We start from the raw sequence: 16,711 nt of genomic DNA on the forward strand, positions 1-16,711 counted from the left end.
CAATTGCAAGCTGTGAGCGGTCGTTCAGCAAATTGAAACTTATTTTGTCGCATTTGCGTGCTTCAATGGGACAAGATCATCTCAGCGATCTTGCTCTTCTTAGCGTTGAAAGAAAAACATTGGAAAAAACAGATTTTGATTACGTGATTGACCAGTTAGAGACAGTGAAATCAAGAAAAATTAATCTTTTGTAGACTGTCAACCAGTCTACGACAGTGACCAAGTGAGCCATATAAATTCTTCTTTAAATACAATGTTTCATTAAAATTAAATTGTTATTCCGTATTCGATGTAATAGGAAAATGTGATTAAATGGGGGGGGGGGGGGGGGGGGGCGCCAATTTTGTAGTTCGTCCCCAGGCGCAAAATATCCTAGCTACGCCTCTGGTGGTCATGCCCAAGGAGTTAAACGTTGACGAATCGAGGAGGCAGAGTTTATCCAGCATTCACCCCAATGCAGATAGACGGATGCGTCACCGCTTCAGAACCCAGGGATCTGAAACAAGCCACTTGTGCACAAGGCCACAAACAATGTCTATCAGCGTTGGTTGTCTTTTCCAGGGGCAGAGCACTTTTGACAATGTAGACATATGCGTTTTAATGCTACAACCAAGGTCAACTCAACCTTTACTTAAAGCTAGTTAAAGTTGGCAGTATTCCGTTTCTCCCTCCTTGCCCAACATTCTTGACGTTCCTTTGAAATAGTTTGTTAGTGTGACAGAAAAAAAAATTGTCTCTGGACCATAATGTCCACATTTGCGTGTTTGGGGAAAAAGGATTCATTAGGTCATAAATAAAAGAAACCTGGATTCAGATTTTTTAAGCATGGCAAGGTGCTCTTGTTTGAAGCCAAAGGCCTAAACCTTGGTACACGTTGCTGCTATCGAGGGACTTGCCTTGGGGAAGAAACGTGGCCAAATGCAGCACTAACACTGCCTACATATTGCACACTTACAATCCTCGTGAAAGGTCAGAACAGCAGTAGCGAATTTAAGAATTTTATTTGACAACGGTCAGCAAGACACGCAAGTGCCAGCAATCACAAGTAGTCATCAATAGCCACTCCCATCGAGCGCCACAGCCCGGCTCCTGTGCCTCCTGACGGCAATGGCAGCAGACAGGAGAGCAATAACGGCTGTGGCAATGACGAGGAGAAAGGACAGAGTCCCAGCAGAGGCCCACGATGAGGGAGCCTCCAGCAACAGCAGAGCAGCGTCGTTAACAGAAGCTTCTTCAAAGAGCACGGGGCCCTGCAGTGACACCACGTGCTTTCCTACCACGCTGGAAGCGTCAGAGATGGCGTTGCGCTCTGGAACAACAGAAATCGGTTGATGACAACTGGCCCATACGAAAGGACATCATATGCGGCAGGTCAAGTTACCCAGAAAAAAAAAATGAAACGAGAAGGTAATTGTGGCATGCCACGGGTTGTGAAACCAGTCTGCAAAGGTCACAGCAAATGCACTTTAAATATAAACGATAACATAGCAACATTAAAACCCCTTCGTCCTCTTGAAAAATCGTTACTCTGCGAGGCTTTTCTGGGTAAACAAGCACAAAATATTCAATAGGTCGCGGTGGTGCTGCTCACTGTAGCGCCTGGTCTGTCCACACTGCCGATTGCACTCGGTGAGGAAGTTGGGGCTGGAGCTGTCGCACACCACGATAGAGCAGTGCAGGTAAACCTGTGGCAGACAGAATGCATCGCTCCGGTAAGTAAAGGTTTCCATGTTTTTAGGTAGTCCTTTTGCCCTCCAGTTGTACACAGTACACGTCATCCTTCCATGGTGGCCTGGTTTTCAATGGATGAAAAGAATCGGGCACTCACGAGGTCACGGGTGGTGCTGCGGTCAGAGTTCATGAAGGCGAAGGCCTGGAGTGCCAGACGCTTGTAGTGAGAAGGCAGTGGCAGGTCAGCAACACCAGGGAAGAACACACTGCAACAAGGAGACTGCACGGGGCAGCTGCACAAGAAAAAGTGCCGTTTACCCTCAATTCAAAGAAGATTGAATGCATGCATTTTTATTTAAATCTGCACGCAAGGATGAAGGGCAGCTTTAGTCAAGACATGCTCACGACTAGCAAGGCAGCCCAAATGCCAATATTCAGTGCATCGGTGCAATGCAACCATCACTGCATGTAGTCGGGCCTTGTACAAACCACCAGCTCTGGGAGGCAGAGGGTGGCTGTGTTAACATCCAGAACCAAAGGAGCAGTGGCCATCGACATTTGGGGATGGCACTGCAATCTTGCTTAGACGACAGTACTTGATAGTCACCATTACACGAACCGTTGTCATTAACAAGGGGACGTAATTAGCACAACTCTGCTTACGTGGGGGAAGAAAAAGAGACAACCAATGCCTCAAAAACCAGGTTGCCTCTGCAGGCCCTGCTGTGGCAGAGAGAGCACTACCCCGCCCAGCCTCACCCATCCACCACAAGCTTCCACTGCGTGGGGTCGGTGGCATCTGTCGTGGGCGTGGCCCAGCAGTCCTTCAGGAAGAGCACCAGCGTGGGGTCAGAGCGGTGCAGCAGTGACGCCTGCACGTAGAGCGGCATTCCCAGAAGCGTTACCAGTGGGTACTGCCAGGGCTGGTACGGCGTGGTGTAGGAGTTGTCTGGCACCGTTCAGACATGGTTCACAATGTATGTGGATTAGTGGTGTAAAGGACCTGTTTAGAGCACATTGGACAAGGTAAAGCACAAAACCCCTAAAACGTGCGCATCACTTTAGAATTGAACTAGTGCACATCTCAACATGTTCCTGGCATAAAAATCGTGGTTTATATTTTATTTGTATTTTTAGAATAACATTCTGTGACCCTCACCTACATACAACGGCATCTAAATGTCTGTAGATGCTGTAAGGGGCCACCATTTCACACGGAGGGACGGGAATCGGGTGCTAACAGTTGGCAAAGTTCTAGTCCCATTTTTAGCCAATTGGTAACCAATGAAGCTATTGATAACAATTCGTTCAAGCAATTGTGATCTGACGAATGAGGCTAAGAAAGCCAGTCCAATTTTCCTGTAAACAATGCCCTCAAAGAGACCGTTTTGATTGATAGGGGCATTGTCATCCCGTTCAATGTCGGCCCCACACCAACATGGTTTCAAGCCAATAGCTGCTAGATTCAAAACCTCAGCAGAAATTAGCATTTGAAGTTACATGTCGTACCATGGAGAATGTGCAAGTCGTTCTAGTTCCCTTATGGCGAATTATGAACTCTGTTGGCAGGTTCACAACACTGGCAGCACAGCCTAGCACGTCATCCGTTTGCAGTTCAAGTCCAGCAGCCATGCCGATTAATGCATTCAAAAATCGCATGCAGCCTGCAATCAGTGGAAATTAAACCAGGGTCGAGCTCCTAGCCGAGCAATGGCTAAAATAATCATGACTTTCAGCTGGCTTCGAGTCAGAGCTAATACGGACCCAAGTCTTCCCTGGGTAGAGCGACATCACAACCCGTGTTCAAGGTGGCATTTGTCCATTCAGAGCTGCACAGGGTGTCGGAGAGAGCAGTACTCACCAGTGAAGACCTGGAGCAGCAGGGAGAGGGGCCCAGTGGCCGTGGCTGGAGGTGGCGGTGGCAGAGTGCTCACCTGCACTCGAAGCTGCAGGTCTCCACTTCCAAGGAAGCGGCATTGAAGAACCATCCTGGTAAAAACACACACCACCAGCCAAAAGGCATGCACAATGCCCTCACGGCAGCAATAGATTGCAGGAGCGACACAGCAGACCGATAGGGTGTTTTGCAGATGTACCAGTGAAGGGACCCCCACCTTGGTTAATACCGCGTTTACATTAGCCATTAACCATATTCCTACTACAAGATGTTAAAGATCCTGTGACGAGGAAAAGTCGCCCTTGTGCGTCGAATGTCCCAATTTAATAATTAAATCGTTGAATATGGAAGCACAGCTTGGTCACGGTTCTGCTGGCATATGCTGCAAATATTTAATGTCGCAGGGACAGTGGCCATTGATGGGGGTGGGTCTCCTCTGCAAGACTCATGCTTGACCCTCATGAGCACAGCACTTGCAGAGGGGTGGTGGCAGTGCTTACTTGTATGTGGATGACTTGGTGATGGCGACGCTTCCATCAACGCAGAGCTCCCGCTCGGAGACCAACAGCAACTCGTACACGAGCTCCTGCCCACTCCACTGGACACACCACAAAGTAGTCGACACAAAACGATAATGCCATCGAGTGATCAAGTAGAAGAATGATAAGTGGTACTGGCCAAGAGTCCAAATTGTTCACAATTAGCTACAAATTATATTAGAATCCCCCTAAATTCTGCTTTGGCACTCGATTCATTTGAAACTCAATCATAAAGTGACCCTGTTGTTCTTCATCAACTCGTGCATGATTGTGCTCTGCACATCAAGGAGTTGTGCATAGTGAAGGGTCCCGATGCAGCACTTCAACAAGGTCAAACAACAACCATCAGGATGGGGGCAGGGCAAAGCAGAGTCCAGGAGCCCATTACCTGCACAGTGGCACCACACGCTGCCATGGGTACGTCAAAGACTGCAAGGTCTGCAGACACTAGCACGGGGCTGCACTGCGCACTGCTACCGCCAGTCAGGTGCACGGTGCTCAGGTCCAGCGGCGGAGACGTTAGGTTCCGAGACACGGGCACCACAAAGCGCCCATCTGTGGTGCACACTGGGTGGAGCATGGCGGGAGGGTATGGTGAATCACGAAAGATGCCCCATGTAGACCATGGTGATGGAACAAATCCAGGGAAGCAGCACAGCAGGATGCTACTGTGCCAACATAGAACCTCAAAGCAGGAGCCTAGTTTAGGTAGTGAATGATGGAACCTCTGTTTTGAGTCAGCTACGTACCAGCTTCACTGTAGAAGCAGCGGCGTAGAGTGGGGTCGTAGCAGCAGCCACTCTGTGCACAGACGTCCGCGCTCAGGACACTCTGCACAGAGTTGCATGGGAAGTTCCTGCTCTGACCAGAGCACGTGGCGATTTCTAATAGCAGCAGGAGCACAACAGGTCATCGTACAAAACCCCACACGTACTTAAAATAAAACGGCATCGTTTGAGCCACGTATGTTAAGGAGTGTTACTTGGCACATGACCAAATCACCCGGGCAATGCACGCAATCTCAGAAGCGGAGCAGGGTTGAGTGTACTGCAAAGATGGGCAAACACGTTGCTCACTGGCTGCAAAAGGCTCTGGCAGTGCAGCACAATTTGTTGCATTGAAGGTTAGTGCCACTCAACCACAGCCAACAAGGAGCAGCGTGGTGAAGCATGGTCAAATTAACCCTCACGACCCAAGGCAGCACCAACCAGCAGTGCATTAGGAAAAACGCGTTTATATGGTGCAACTATTGCAATCAGCCATTGGGGGAAAGTGCATCGGAAAAGGATTCAAGCTGCAAGTTTGTCCAGTAAAAGCCAAGGGCATGAAACGCATCTGCAGGAAATGCAAGCGCATTATTGCAAAAGCACCAGGAGAGATGATCTAGGTCGAAACAGAAAGGCAGCTGTTGACCCAGCAGACCCATTCTATAGCACCAAGTCACAGGTAGTGCAGTCTGTGGGTCCGATTAGCAGAGTCAAATCAATGGTACTCACCTCCAGCCCTCGCCGATCTTAGGTTCTCAGGGCAGTCGATGGTGAAAGCCCAGACGAGTCCATTCAGCCCCTGCCGCATCTCCTGCAGCTCCACCTGGATCTTCCTCCTGCCGTCCTGGTGAAATCAGCAGCCCTCAACATCGGACTCGGGGCCAGTGCTCCAGGAAGGCTTAAACAAATCAGTAGATTTAGTGCATTCGACATTGTTGGGTGAGGCCAGGTTAATGACAAGTAAAACTGTCAAATGGGAAACCCGCCACCACCTACCACCCAAATTATGGCAGGTAGACTGCATGTCGGGGGGGTTGCATTCCTGGGTCCGAAACCACTTTCCCAGGTTAACCCTTGTTATTGTACAAACGGATGCTGCGCTGCTCCGTGTGTAATACCGTTTCCATATTCAGCTTGCCACAAAACCGCAATTACTCTTCCCACACACATAGCACTCACAAATTACCACCTTTCACAAGACTTTCATGGCTTCTGCAAGCAACCTCAAGTAGTGCACATATTTCTGGCACAAAGCTCGTATGTTGGTTAGGTCTGCCACTTGCATTTTGCTGTTGTAGATCATACATGTCCAAGTAAGCCCCGTGTGCAATATTTTCTTACATCTACGTTGGTCTCTTAGAGGCCAGCTTGGATAGTGACCTTCTGTAGCAATATATAGTGCCGTTAATTCTATACCAAGCATCAAACTGCTCCGATTCCCTTCTTTGCATTGAATAGTATCGCGAATGCTGCATCCATTAGCAGGCGTGAAATACATCAACTGAAAGCTTGTTTTGCCGTGTATTTTGTGTGATGTAAACACCAGTTAACCGTTCACACATTGCCTCTATTAAGGTGACCACTTTGGTGACATGGACGTCTAGATGGCAAATCCTTTACCGTTAAGCACCGGAAGAGAACATTTATGCTAGAGATAAGACGGAGACTAAAGACAAAAAAGCAATGCAATGCGGCAAAAAAGGATACTTAGGATTGGTTTAAAGAGTAATGTAGCGACATGGCATACTACAATGAACAAGAGCACAAATGTCAAGTGCAAATCAAGGTAAATCTGAAAAGACAAAGATGGCAAGATCTTGATAAGACATATGGAATGAGCATTGCATTGATTGTCCAGGGATACCAGTCAAGAGAAAGAGCTGCTGTATAAACTAGAATTAAAGTCGCTACCACCGAGAGATGATCGAAATAAATTGAAAAAGCAATGCAAACAATCTGAAAACAAATTCCAGAGTGGACGGCATGAGCTAAAACAAAATCTTGGAAGGAACTTAAAAATAAATGCACGAGCTAAGCAAACGTGGAGGGGAAAATGCCAGAGTAGACAAAATCAAATTAGATTCTGGCCAGACAACATCTGTGGGCACGTGATGGCCGATCGGTTATGGATTGCGAAACATCAATTTCGCTACTACCACAGCAGTCCCAGCGGGTACTAGCATCGACGCAAGTCACAACGGTCTCCTCGTGTTCACCTCCACGCGCACGTGGCAGGCATCACCAGCAGCGGTGAAGTGGAGCGCAGCACCGTCCCTCGCGATGGAGAAGCCGCAGTCCCCCTGCGCAGACTCCACATCCACGGCCTCATTCCGCACCGCTGGAGACATCGAAAACAAAGTAAAAAAACCTGCATTTGGATGGATTACGCACCACAAGTTCATGTGGACAGCGCGACTGCAAGGAGAACAACAAAGTATGGTGTTAGTGTGAACGCGAATAGGAAATCTCCACAGTACCAGGAACGTCTCTAGGACACCGGATCCTCAATACACTGTTGGAATTATGGTACTCCCAAACCTGCACAACGACCTCTTCTAATAGTTGCTAGTAAATAAGGCTGCGTGTCGGATTTAGCGACAAGAGCTCCCAAGTCGTCAACGGAGGACTCGTGGGAAATGCGACGAGAGAACCAAAGTAGGACAGGAGTCACCAGGTTCAGTTTACAACGGAAGTCACGACCTTGCATGAAATGTTCCAACGAATGGGAGAGCCCATTGTGCAGGCAATCAAGAGGTGGTATTGATTAATAAGGGATTCCACCGTCGAGTAAACACACGCAGTTATCCTATGGAAGAATAAGATTTGATTATCGTCGTCTGCTGTATTAGACTAGTGGAAATGAACCCTGACGCCAATACAGTATCATGCTTTGAATCCCAGATAAAAGTTTCCATCGTTCATGCGAATTACATTCCACACAGCGTTAACCAAAAAAACCTAAAATCGACACCGAATAAGAGAAATTGAGAGGTTAGAGCACATCGAAAGCGAAGCAGTTGGGACCAAACTGGCCAGAGAATTTCATCCTCGAATCAATTTGATAGCATCTATGAGAAGCGTCATATGTTCAATCATACAATGGATCAAGATGTCAATTATGTCATCACGATTTAAGTGAAAGCTCGTGGACTCACTCCGTACAAATACACGGTAGTCACTGTGGGAGGGGCTGCTCCATCCCACAGAAAAACCAAGGGTGGAGGAGATGCATTGCTTCAGCAGACCTGGGGGAGGCAGTTCAGAAGTTGAGACGTCAACATCAACTACACCTTATGGAGCAATTAAAAAAAACAGCCCGCGACGGTTGCTTGGAGGGCGCACATCAGTACCTTCACTTTTCTGTGCACACATGTAAGGTGTTGTGTGTTGTTCTTATTTGGCGCAAATTCAAAAGGCACGTGCACAACTGGACAGTATGAACCTCACACCAGGGATCGTCAGCCTGCAGTTTCGACGCAGCTGGTTGCAACATGATATTTTGGTAGTAGACCCCTGCATTAGACTCTTGAAATTGCAGTAGAAAGTTGCCAAGGTAGAGCCTGATATGCAAATTATCAACGCGAGTGCACAGTTCGTTGTTACTATAATGGAAAGGAACAAGGTCATGATGATTTTGCACGCGTGTTTTACGTATAGTCGTGCAGTCAAATGTTGTACAATTCACTATTTTAAGTAAAGTTGCAAGGGCCGTGCCAATCAGTCACCAGCCATATTTTTCGAAAGCGTTATTATCGTAAAAAGGAACGTGCAAGGGAGAGTTAATGTCCCCGAACGCCCCCTTTTCCATGCGCTGGAGGATTATTAATTATCCACGTGCCGGCCTATGCCCAACGGCAGCCATCACGTCGCGTCACGTGACCGCTCCAACGGCAAGCACACAACAAATTCACCCCCCTCCACCTCGTCCAGGCAGCGCTCTTGTTGGCAACTCGTGTCGCCGGTAACGCTTTACCAGTTCACCGAGAGACGCCGCCATTAAAGTCTTGTGCATGGCGGTGTCCAGACACACGATAGCGGTATTGAGAGAATGCGCGATGTGGTTGTCATGTGGCGACAACAGCAGCAGCAGCGCCCCCTACCACTCGGCTCCCCCAGCGTCCGCGGTCCCAGCGACTGTCGAAGCCTCGCGTGGACGGAGCCCAGGCAGAGGAAGCTGCGGGAAGTACGAGACACGTGACCGTCAAGACGAGAGAACGCAGGGGGAGGAGAGAGAGGCAAACACCGCAACCCCCCCACAAAAAATTAAGTGGCCCTGTAGCGATTTTAGGAAGGGCCTATTCAAGGCCAGCACGGTGCACGAAGGAGTTGGTGTAAACAGCGCCACGCAAAGCCACCTTTGGAACCCCTACCACCCACAATTGGGCAAGCGAGACATTTCAGGACCGCATTTCCACATTTTTATCTCAATGCATTTCTCCATGCAGGCCAGTTACCCAAAGCGATATGGAAACGCCCTCTATTACAAACGTACACAAGACTTCATTAACCAGTGCTGTTGAGGAACATCCCTGAACACCACTCAGCACGCCCCTCCGCCTCCTCACCTGGTCAGGAGCAGGAGAAGAACTCGCAGAGCCGCCATCGTAAAACAAATCATCAGCTGCGTCGCTTCCCTTAGGCCATGGACCCCTTTTATATGGAGAGCCCTCAGCGATCCCGATCCAGATTGGATCAGATCCACCCACGCATTGTCTAATCAGCGAGATTTTATGAGAGCAGATCGAGTCACTCATTGTCTCATCAGTAGAGGTTTGCTCGATCTCGGCGCACGTGCATGGAAAGGAGCTGCACCGCAAATCACGCGGCACGTACGCAGGAGGAGTTCATTGGCTCATTACTGAAACTGAATGAGGCCGCGCGCAGATAAAAGCCCCGAGTCGGGACAGTAGCTGCGTTGGCTCTGCTGGTGCCGTGCTAAGTCTCCGGTTTTTTTGTTGTCCTTGCGATGGAGATCACGAGGGCTTTGTTTTCGGTCCTGGGGTTGTTATGTCTTGTCTCTGGTGAGTGGAGTTTGGTCGAAAGATTATTTTACAAACGTGTTTATTCGTCGTGTAATGTAACTGCCGTGTTTTCTAATGCGAACACCATAATATACACGTACTAACGATGGGTTTGGTAGTGTGGCGTGGTGGTTAATTCACTGTTCTATATACCTGAACACGAATTTGCGTCCTGTAATGTTAACATTGGCGAGATGTGTCTAGACCTGGGGCTTTGCCCTAATTCAGCCCGTACTGATCTGTATGGTCAAACTGACGACCGCAATGTGCGAGACTTGATCCAGTAGTAGATTGCCAAAACGTATTCTTAACCTGTCGTGACGCGTATATACATTCATTGAGGTGCTACTGGGGAATTCGAACTCTCTTGTATTAGCAGCTCCGTGTGGATGATTGACTCGAGGCTCTGAGACTTTCTACGGCTTCACTGACCACCTGTGTCACTGTTTGGGTAACTCTCGCGTCTCCTCCCGTGCTGCAGTTCCAGCTGCAGTGGCCACCTCCGCCACGGTGAGTGTGGTGTGTGACGAGGCGACGCTCACGCTGACCGTGAGCAGGGACCTGTTCGGCACGGGTCACCTGGCCCAGGCGAGTGACCTGTCCCTGGGAGTACCAGCCTGCCCCGTCACTGGGAGCGACGCCCTTGCTGGGACGGTGACCTTCCTCTACGCACTGGAAAGCTGTGGCAGCAGCCTCCAGGTAACTGGCTGCTAATGCTGCTGTAACATAATCTGCGCAATCCAACTGCTTTATGTTTTTTGTCGAGTATAGGTGCAGAAGTATTACAATTCCGCATTCGAGTCAAGCCAGACTTCTTCAATAACAGCGGGGAGTATCGCTTTGAAATCCCCTTGGTATTTGTAGATCGGTCATTGCATTATTATGTTAAAGTCCGTTCTGGTTGACCAGTCGTACATTAGAGCGTTTTTATTCTTCCATAATACATTGGGAATCTGCGTTTGCCATGGTTTGTGTGGGTGTTTTTTTATGGGTGACATGAGCTAGGTGAATTATTTAAACCAAGGAACAGCTGCATTGGGTCTTTCACCAAGGTGTTTGAGCTTTTTTTTTTAAATTATTATTCTGCTAGTATTGCAATGGGTAATAAACCCCACTTCTTCCTCCCTTCTTAGACGAGTGCAGAGCTGCTGTCTTACGAGAACTACCTCTACTACCGCCCCACGTCCAACACGGGCATTATCCGCACAAACTACGTCGCCGTGCCGGTCGTTTGCCGCTATCCCAGGCGAGTTCACCAGCAGTCTCTTGTTGACATTTTCTTTATTTTGAAGTCCAGCTAAACTGTTTACAATTCTACCACTGTCTTTAAAAATTATGTGCCGTTGCGTGTGCTTTAGCTTTGCGAGGCCTGAATTGCAATAAAGCCAATGTCGGTGAGTTAATCCACCGATGGAAAGTCTCCCTGTGCTGTCTGTCGTGGGGGTTTTTAAGTGGCAAATTTACTGATGGGTTCACTTCAAACGCCTGTCATGGCCTGCCTCAAATATCAAGCCTTGCAAGTGTCCACGCCTGAAGTGGTGCATGCATTGCATACTGTGTGAACCACGGTTCCCTTAATTATACTCCATTCCCCAAAGTCGTCTACTTTACTCTTATTTGGTCCTCGTCGGATAAAAGTCTTGCAAGTTGCGATGTTAAATATACTCTGAAAATATCGTTCTGTATCTCTTCGCTTGTCTATTCGTTGTAAGCTGTTAACGACATTGCAATAATAATCTGGTCACAAATTGGTGCAGTTGAGCATCCCCCACCTCTGCTCTTTGTAGAGAATGTGTGCCCGATCTCTTCCTGACTGCAGGAAGGGGAACGTGTCCAGCAATGCCATCAAACCCACATGGATCCCCTTCAGCAGCGCCAAGGTTATGCAACAGCAGCTGAGCTTCACGCTGAGGCTCATGACCGGTCAGTGGTGATGTGAGGACGTTGATTGCCTATTATGCACATGGCTACTACCAGGATGGCAATTTAGACTATAACCCCTTCAAGATGTGTGCTTGGTATTGAAGAATAGACCAGATATATGCCCGAGGTCCCTAAACTTTATTTTAGGTTAAAGAATAGGTTTACCCCTTTTTTCTGGCACCAAAACTGTGGTGTTAAGATGTTAAAACGCCAAACTGAACTTTTTTTTACAAGGAATCGTGTCTGCATTAACCACTAATTGTGGTTAGAATGCAAACAAAACAACTGATAATATATGCATTGTCTTTGAAACTGATTGGTCCACACCAGACGGCTTTCTGTCGAGACGAAATACTCTGCCAGAAAGAAAGCTGTCTCTGATTTCCACCAAATGAGTTTCAAAGATGATGCATAGATTATCCGTTTTTTATTTGCATTCTGACCACATTTTGTGGTTAATGCAGACATTATTCATTTGTAAAACGTTTCAGTTTGCTGTTTTAGCATCTTAACACCTGTTGCCAGAAAAAAGGGAAACCTATTCTCATTTTGGTACTGACAAAGGAGGTCCCATGATTTATCTTGGTTTCTTCCACAAGCAGTGGCGTGAGCAAGCACTTTCCTGGCTGTGCTTTTAGTCTGCACTCGGCCTTGGCAATTGTGTTTTTGAAGTTGTCTAATTGTGTTTCCTTTTTATAAAGACGACTGGAGTGTGGCGCGACCTTCCACCGTATACCAGCTGGGCCAGACTCTGCATGTCGAGGCGAGCGTGCAGACACTGAACCACGTTCCACTCCGGATCTTCGTGGTCAGCTGCTTTGCAACCCCGGTTCCCGACAGAAACTCTCCCCTCAGCTACCAGATAATTTCTAACTCTGGGTGAGATTTCTCTCTTAATCCCACCTAATGAATGTTTATGTTCCTTGTCTTTAAAGGTGGCATTCCACTGCTTGAGTATATAACAGAGCCTGACCTTGGAATGCCGCTGAATCTTGCTCTGATGGTTAAGCCTGACCAGGTGTATGGTTAATGATTTTACTGGTAGGAACGAAGTGAACCAGCCTACAATAGATTAGTCCGTCCGTCCGTCTGTCCGATTAGGTGTAGCAACATCGCCCCCTACTGCAAACACTTGGCAGGACCTATTATATAAGTTCTAAAATTAAGACTTGGCAGGACCCTACAAAAACCTTAACACTCTCTGAGGCTTTCCTGGCTAAACAAGTGTCCTAATACATTATGTTTATATTCTTTGGTTATTCGTTCCTACCAGCCCACCCCGCAGGGACCTGTTATCATGTGGTGTCTGTCGGTACATTACTGATGAGAGATGTGGTCAATGTGTGTCATCGGTGACTGATTTGGTTTGCGAGTGGGAGGGGGGGAGCCCCTTGCCCCTTAAGAGGTGGGCTTGGCGCACCCTCTGTGCCGTATTATACAGTGGAAGAGGAGTACTACATCTCCTAGCGCTGGCTTTCTGTTGGCCTGCCCTATGTAAAGTCACGTGTCGTACATCTACGTGCCTGTGCAGGTGTCTGGTGGATGGCAAAGTCTCGTATGATGCTCACCTTACTTCTGGCTTCCTGCTCCGGCAAAGTGACAACGTCCTTCGCTTCTTCATAGATTCCTTCCGCTTCCTTGCGACGTTGACCAACAATGGCGATCAGGTGATCTACTGTCATGCAGGCTTCTACAGAAACCACCTTTTTAGCAACGTGGCAGTGTGGTTGAGTAATAACCATCTTCCTCTTCTCGGTCCAGGTTTTCGTCTTCTGCCAGCTGAAGGTTGCAGATGTTGCTACATCTCCTACGGCTGTCAATAAAGCTTGCACCTACAGCCCCTCGGCTGCTTACAGGTTGGTCTGCTTCCTTGCATTGCCCAGCAATTTGTTTTTCAGTGTCTTCCATCCAATAGCTCAATCCATGCCTTGCATGTGGGCTACATATTATTGCATGCCTGTGTGCTTAACTAATATCCCTGAGAGCTGACTGGTTTCTAGCTGCAACTGGTATTACAACATTTCCTGTGCAGGTCCCACGGGTCTTCTCTTGTTTAGATTTATTCAGGTGATTATTGGTCATAGCCTGCACTTGTCTTGAGTTTATCAACAAGTGTAGCAGCCTGCAAACGACGTCTGTCATTCGTTTGAGCTCCTTTTGAAAAATCTCAGCCTCTTAGCCAGAGTTCAAATCTCACTCGTGGCTAATGTCGGGAGCATCAACCGAGCCTCGCCTTCGTAGATTTTTTTTTTTTCCCTCAAGCTGATCACCAGGTATGGTGTGTAACAACATTGGAAGTGGTCCTGTTCACAGACTTTCCCTTCATGCTACAAATACTTTCAGTACTTTCCTATAAGGCTCGGACTCTACAGGTCGGGTCCTGTCATACAGTTAAACACAACTACGCCCAGAATTGTATTCCTGGCCACTGCTCCCATCGACTGGTATTGTCGCTATCGGTCTGATCGACCGTGATGCTGGCCAAATGGTACACCACTGTACGTTGCTTGCCCTGAACGGGTGCTCAATCGGCACTTTTCTCAAATGTGAACGGATACGAGTGAGCATTGCCTGTGTAACTACAGACGACGTTTGTGTGCAATGCAGGTGGGTCTCTGCTGATGGCTCGGACTCGGTGTGCAGCTGCTGCGAGTCCACGTGCCCCAGTGGAAGAAGGCGCAGGGAAGTGGCAGCAGTGACTGGTGAGTACAACCGTCGTATTCAGCCATTTAGTCTTGTACAGAAAACCCTTGAATATGAAGGGAGTTACGTTCTTGGAAAGTGTCAGAAAAGCCAAACTGCGACATTCACTATGTAAACCTTGCCTAAATAATGGTGTTAGGTATGTGCCAAGTAAACTAAATGGAAATAATTTATATTTAAAGCTTTTGTGACTGCAGGGATTCCTATTCTTGTTTTTTTCGGTAAAGTCACGTAGAAGGGAAATAAAAAAATTAAACACTAAAATTCTCATGACGTTTGGATTGCAACACAAGCAATCATCATCATCAGTTGTGTATGGGCTTAAGCCTGGGCCTTCGCCACATTACTAATGTGGTCCTCTCACTCAGGACCGTCGTATGCGGTGGAAGATGTGATGCTGGGCCCCATCGTGATTGCCAAGCCCTTCTCAGATGGTGCCGAGCCAAGCAGCCCTGCAAAACGGCAGCAGCCACTGGTTTCTACATCTGCATCCAAAGGTAAAGCTACCAGATTCTTTAATGGCACATTTTTTCCAGTCTCGGTTAAAAACTATTTCTCATAATTTGATACTGGCAAAAAGGTCCCATGATGCATCTGCTCGCCCAGGGATATAAATGCTCTGATGCATGGATTGTCGTTGTACTGTTTGCCTTTTGACGTTTTCTGGTTTGACTCGGACTAGCCCATAAAGAAGGTTGTCTCAGGTGTAGACCAATCCGTTTCAAAGATGATACCTATATAAAAGGAGCATGTTCACCAAAAGTGCGTGCGGTTAATGCAGACTTAATTTAAAACCAGGACATCCATGAGGCAATGACGCTTTAAGGTTGACCTCTCATGGATTGGCAGTCTGTAATACTTAAACTCTATACGGAACTTTGTGCAATTTGGGGAGGAAGCAATTTGTTTTTCGAAGTCTGCTTTCTTACTCCTTTGAAAGGGCCTATGACATCCAACTACAACCCCTTTCCCCAATAACAAGTTGAAAAGGTACAAAACACGGATATTACAGCAGTGCCCTAAAAGGTATGACCAACAAATATTGCCATGATCCTCCTTAAATGTGCTTTGGTCGTCAGATGTAAATGTTTAAGATCTCAATTTGTTTAACATACCTAAAATGATATTTGTGATTGTTTTTTAATAACATAAGATTGTGTGACGTGCTGAACTAAATCCATCCACCAGTGTTAAATGGCAAACCTTGGTGAGTGACAAATTTGAACAGTACACCTTTCACACCTTTACCAAATACTTGGATAGGTCAAATGCCCCCACAACCTCCAGCATGTGGAAACCCTAGCTTTACGGCTCTGCAGTTTACCCACCAGCCCTTTCTCTCAATTGTTATTTTACAGGTGCTGCTCCCGTCCTTGGTCTGGGAGTGGCTGCGCTGGTGATGGCTGTCGCAGCAAGCGCCACGGTGGCTTTGTTTGTTTCGAAGAGGCGTCACACGACTCCTTCAAAGGGATTGGAAACGAGCTTCTGATCTTCAGTTGCTTTGCTTAAGTTGTGATAAATAAAACTGGTGCATTACTTCTTGTCTTGTGGGGTCTTTGCTTGGCGTTTCGAGCACTTTGTGTAACTACACCATAGCCCAGTTCATGAGGGTGATCATGGAAACAATTGTGGTCTCCAATTCATGCGTGCCAGGACTAGTAGGATGTACCTAATAATAATGTCAAATGTTTTTTTTTACTTTCCCAATTGTCCAAACTGGCAGTCATTGTTGTCCATGTACAATGGAGCAGTTGAACAATTTCAAGTAAGAAATCCATTCCTATGTCACTTTAATCTTCCATAAAAATGGCCCCAGAAGTTTTTAACCGTGGCAGTAATTGGGCATTGTTGGTACATTACAAAGACGGATAATGTGTCACAACCGTGCAAAAAATAGGAGCATTTAATACTGTACCTAAGCTGGTTGGAGTATTACATGTGGAAATTTGCTTCCAGAGTGCCCACAGCCTTAAATCAAAATATTACCGGTAGGAACAATTCCACACTGCCCACCAGGGATTGGTTATCTGTCTTGCATAGCCACGCCCTCGATTTGTATTTCATAGAGCGCTTCGGGCGGGCTTAGTACCACGTGATACGCCGCCCCACGTACCTTGCGCCGCGTGACACAGATCGCACGAATGCGTTATCCAACCAAGTTCCTATCTGCCCATTCCCAAGGAACTTGTT

The 16,711-nt window shown here is 47.4% G+C and overlaps 2 protein-coding genes across 2 annotated transcripts; one reads left to right on the forward strand and one right to left on the reverse strand.

The window, feature by feature from the left end:
- Positions 1–1,052: 1,052 nt before the first annotated feature.
- On the reverse strand, positions 1,053–9,477 carry LOC144951315 (zona pellucida sperm-binding protein 4-like). Its single transcript, XM_078881524.1, has 13 exons — positions 9,440–9,477; positions 8,975–9,048; positions 8,030–8,119; positions 7,091–7,212; positions 5,604–5,718; positions 4,857–4,991; positions 4,496–4,674; positions 4,069–4,166; positions 3,533–3,660; positions 2,431–2,620; positions 1,829–1,964; positions 1,592–1,685; positions 1,053–1,309 (listed from the first exon to the last, which is right to left on the reverse strand). Exons 1-13 carry the CDS (start codon positions 9,475–9,477, stop codon positions 1,053–1,055), a joined length of 1,656 nt encoding a protein of 551 aa, XP_078737650.1.
- A 363-nt stretch (positions 9,478–9,840) lies between these two features.
- LOC144951169 (zona pellucida sperm-binding protein 3-like) lies at positions 9,841–16,028 on the forward strand. Its single transcript, XM_078881311.1, has 10 exons — positions 9,841–9,895; positions 10,383–10,594; positions 11,029–11,145; positions 11,719–11,818; positions 12,520–12,697; positions 13,350–13,485; positions 13,580–13,674; positions 14,426–14,520; positions 14,890–15,018; positions 15,880–16,028. The coding sequence occupies exons 1-10, from the start codon at positions 9,841–9,843 to the stop codon at positions 16,008–16,010; spliced, it is 1,248 nt and encodes a 415-aa protein (XP_078737437.1). The 3' UTR covers positions 16,011–16,028.
- Positions 16,029–16,711: the final 683 nt, after the last annotated feature.

This window comes from Lampetra fluviatilis, chromosome 61 (genome assembly GCF_964198595.1).
Source record: "Lampetra fluviatilis chromosome 61, kcLamFluv1.1, whole genome shotgun sequence".
NCBI lineage: Eukaryota > Metazoa > Chordata > Hyperoartia > Petromyzontiformes > Petromyzontidae > Lampetra > Lampetra fluviatilis.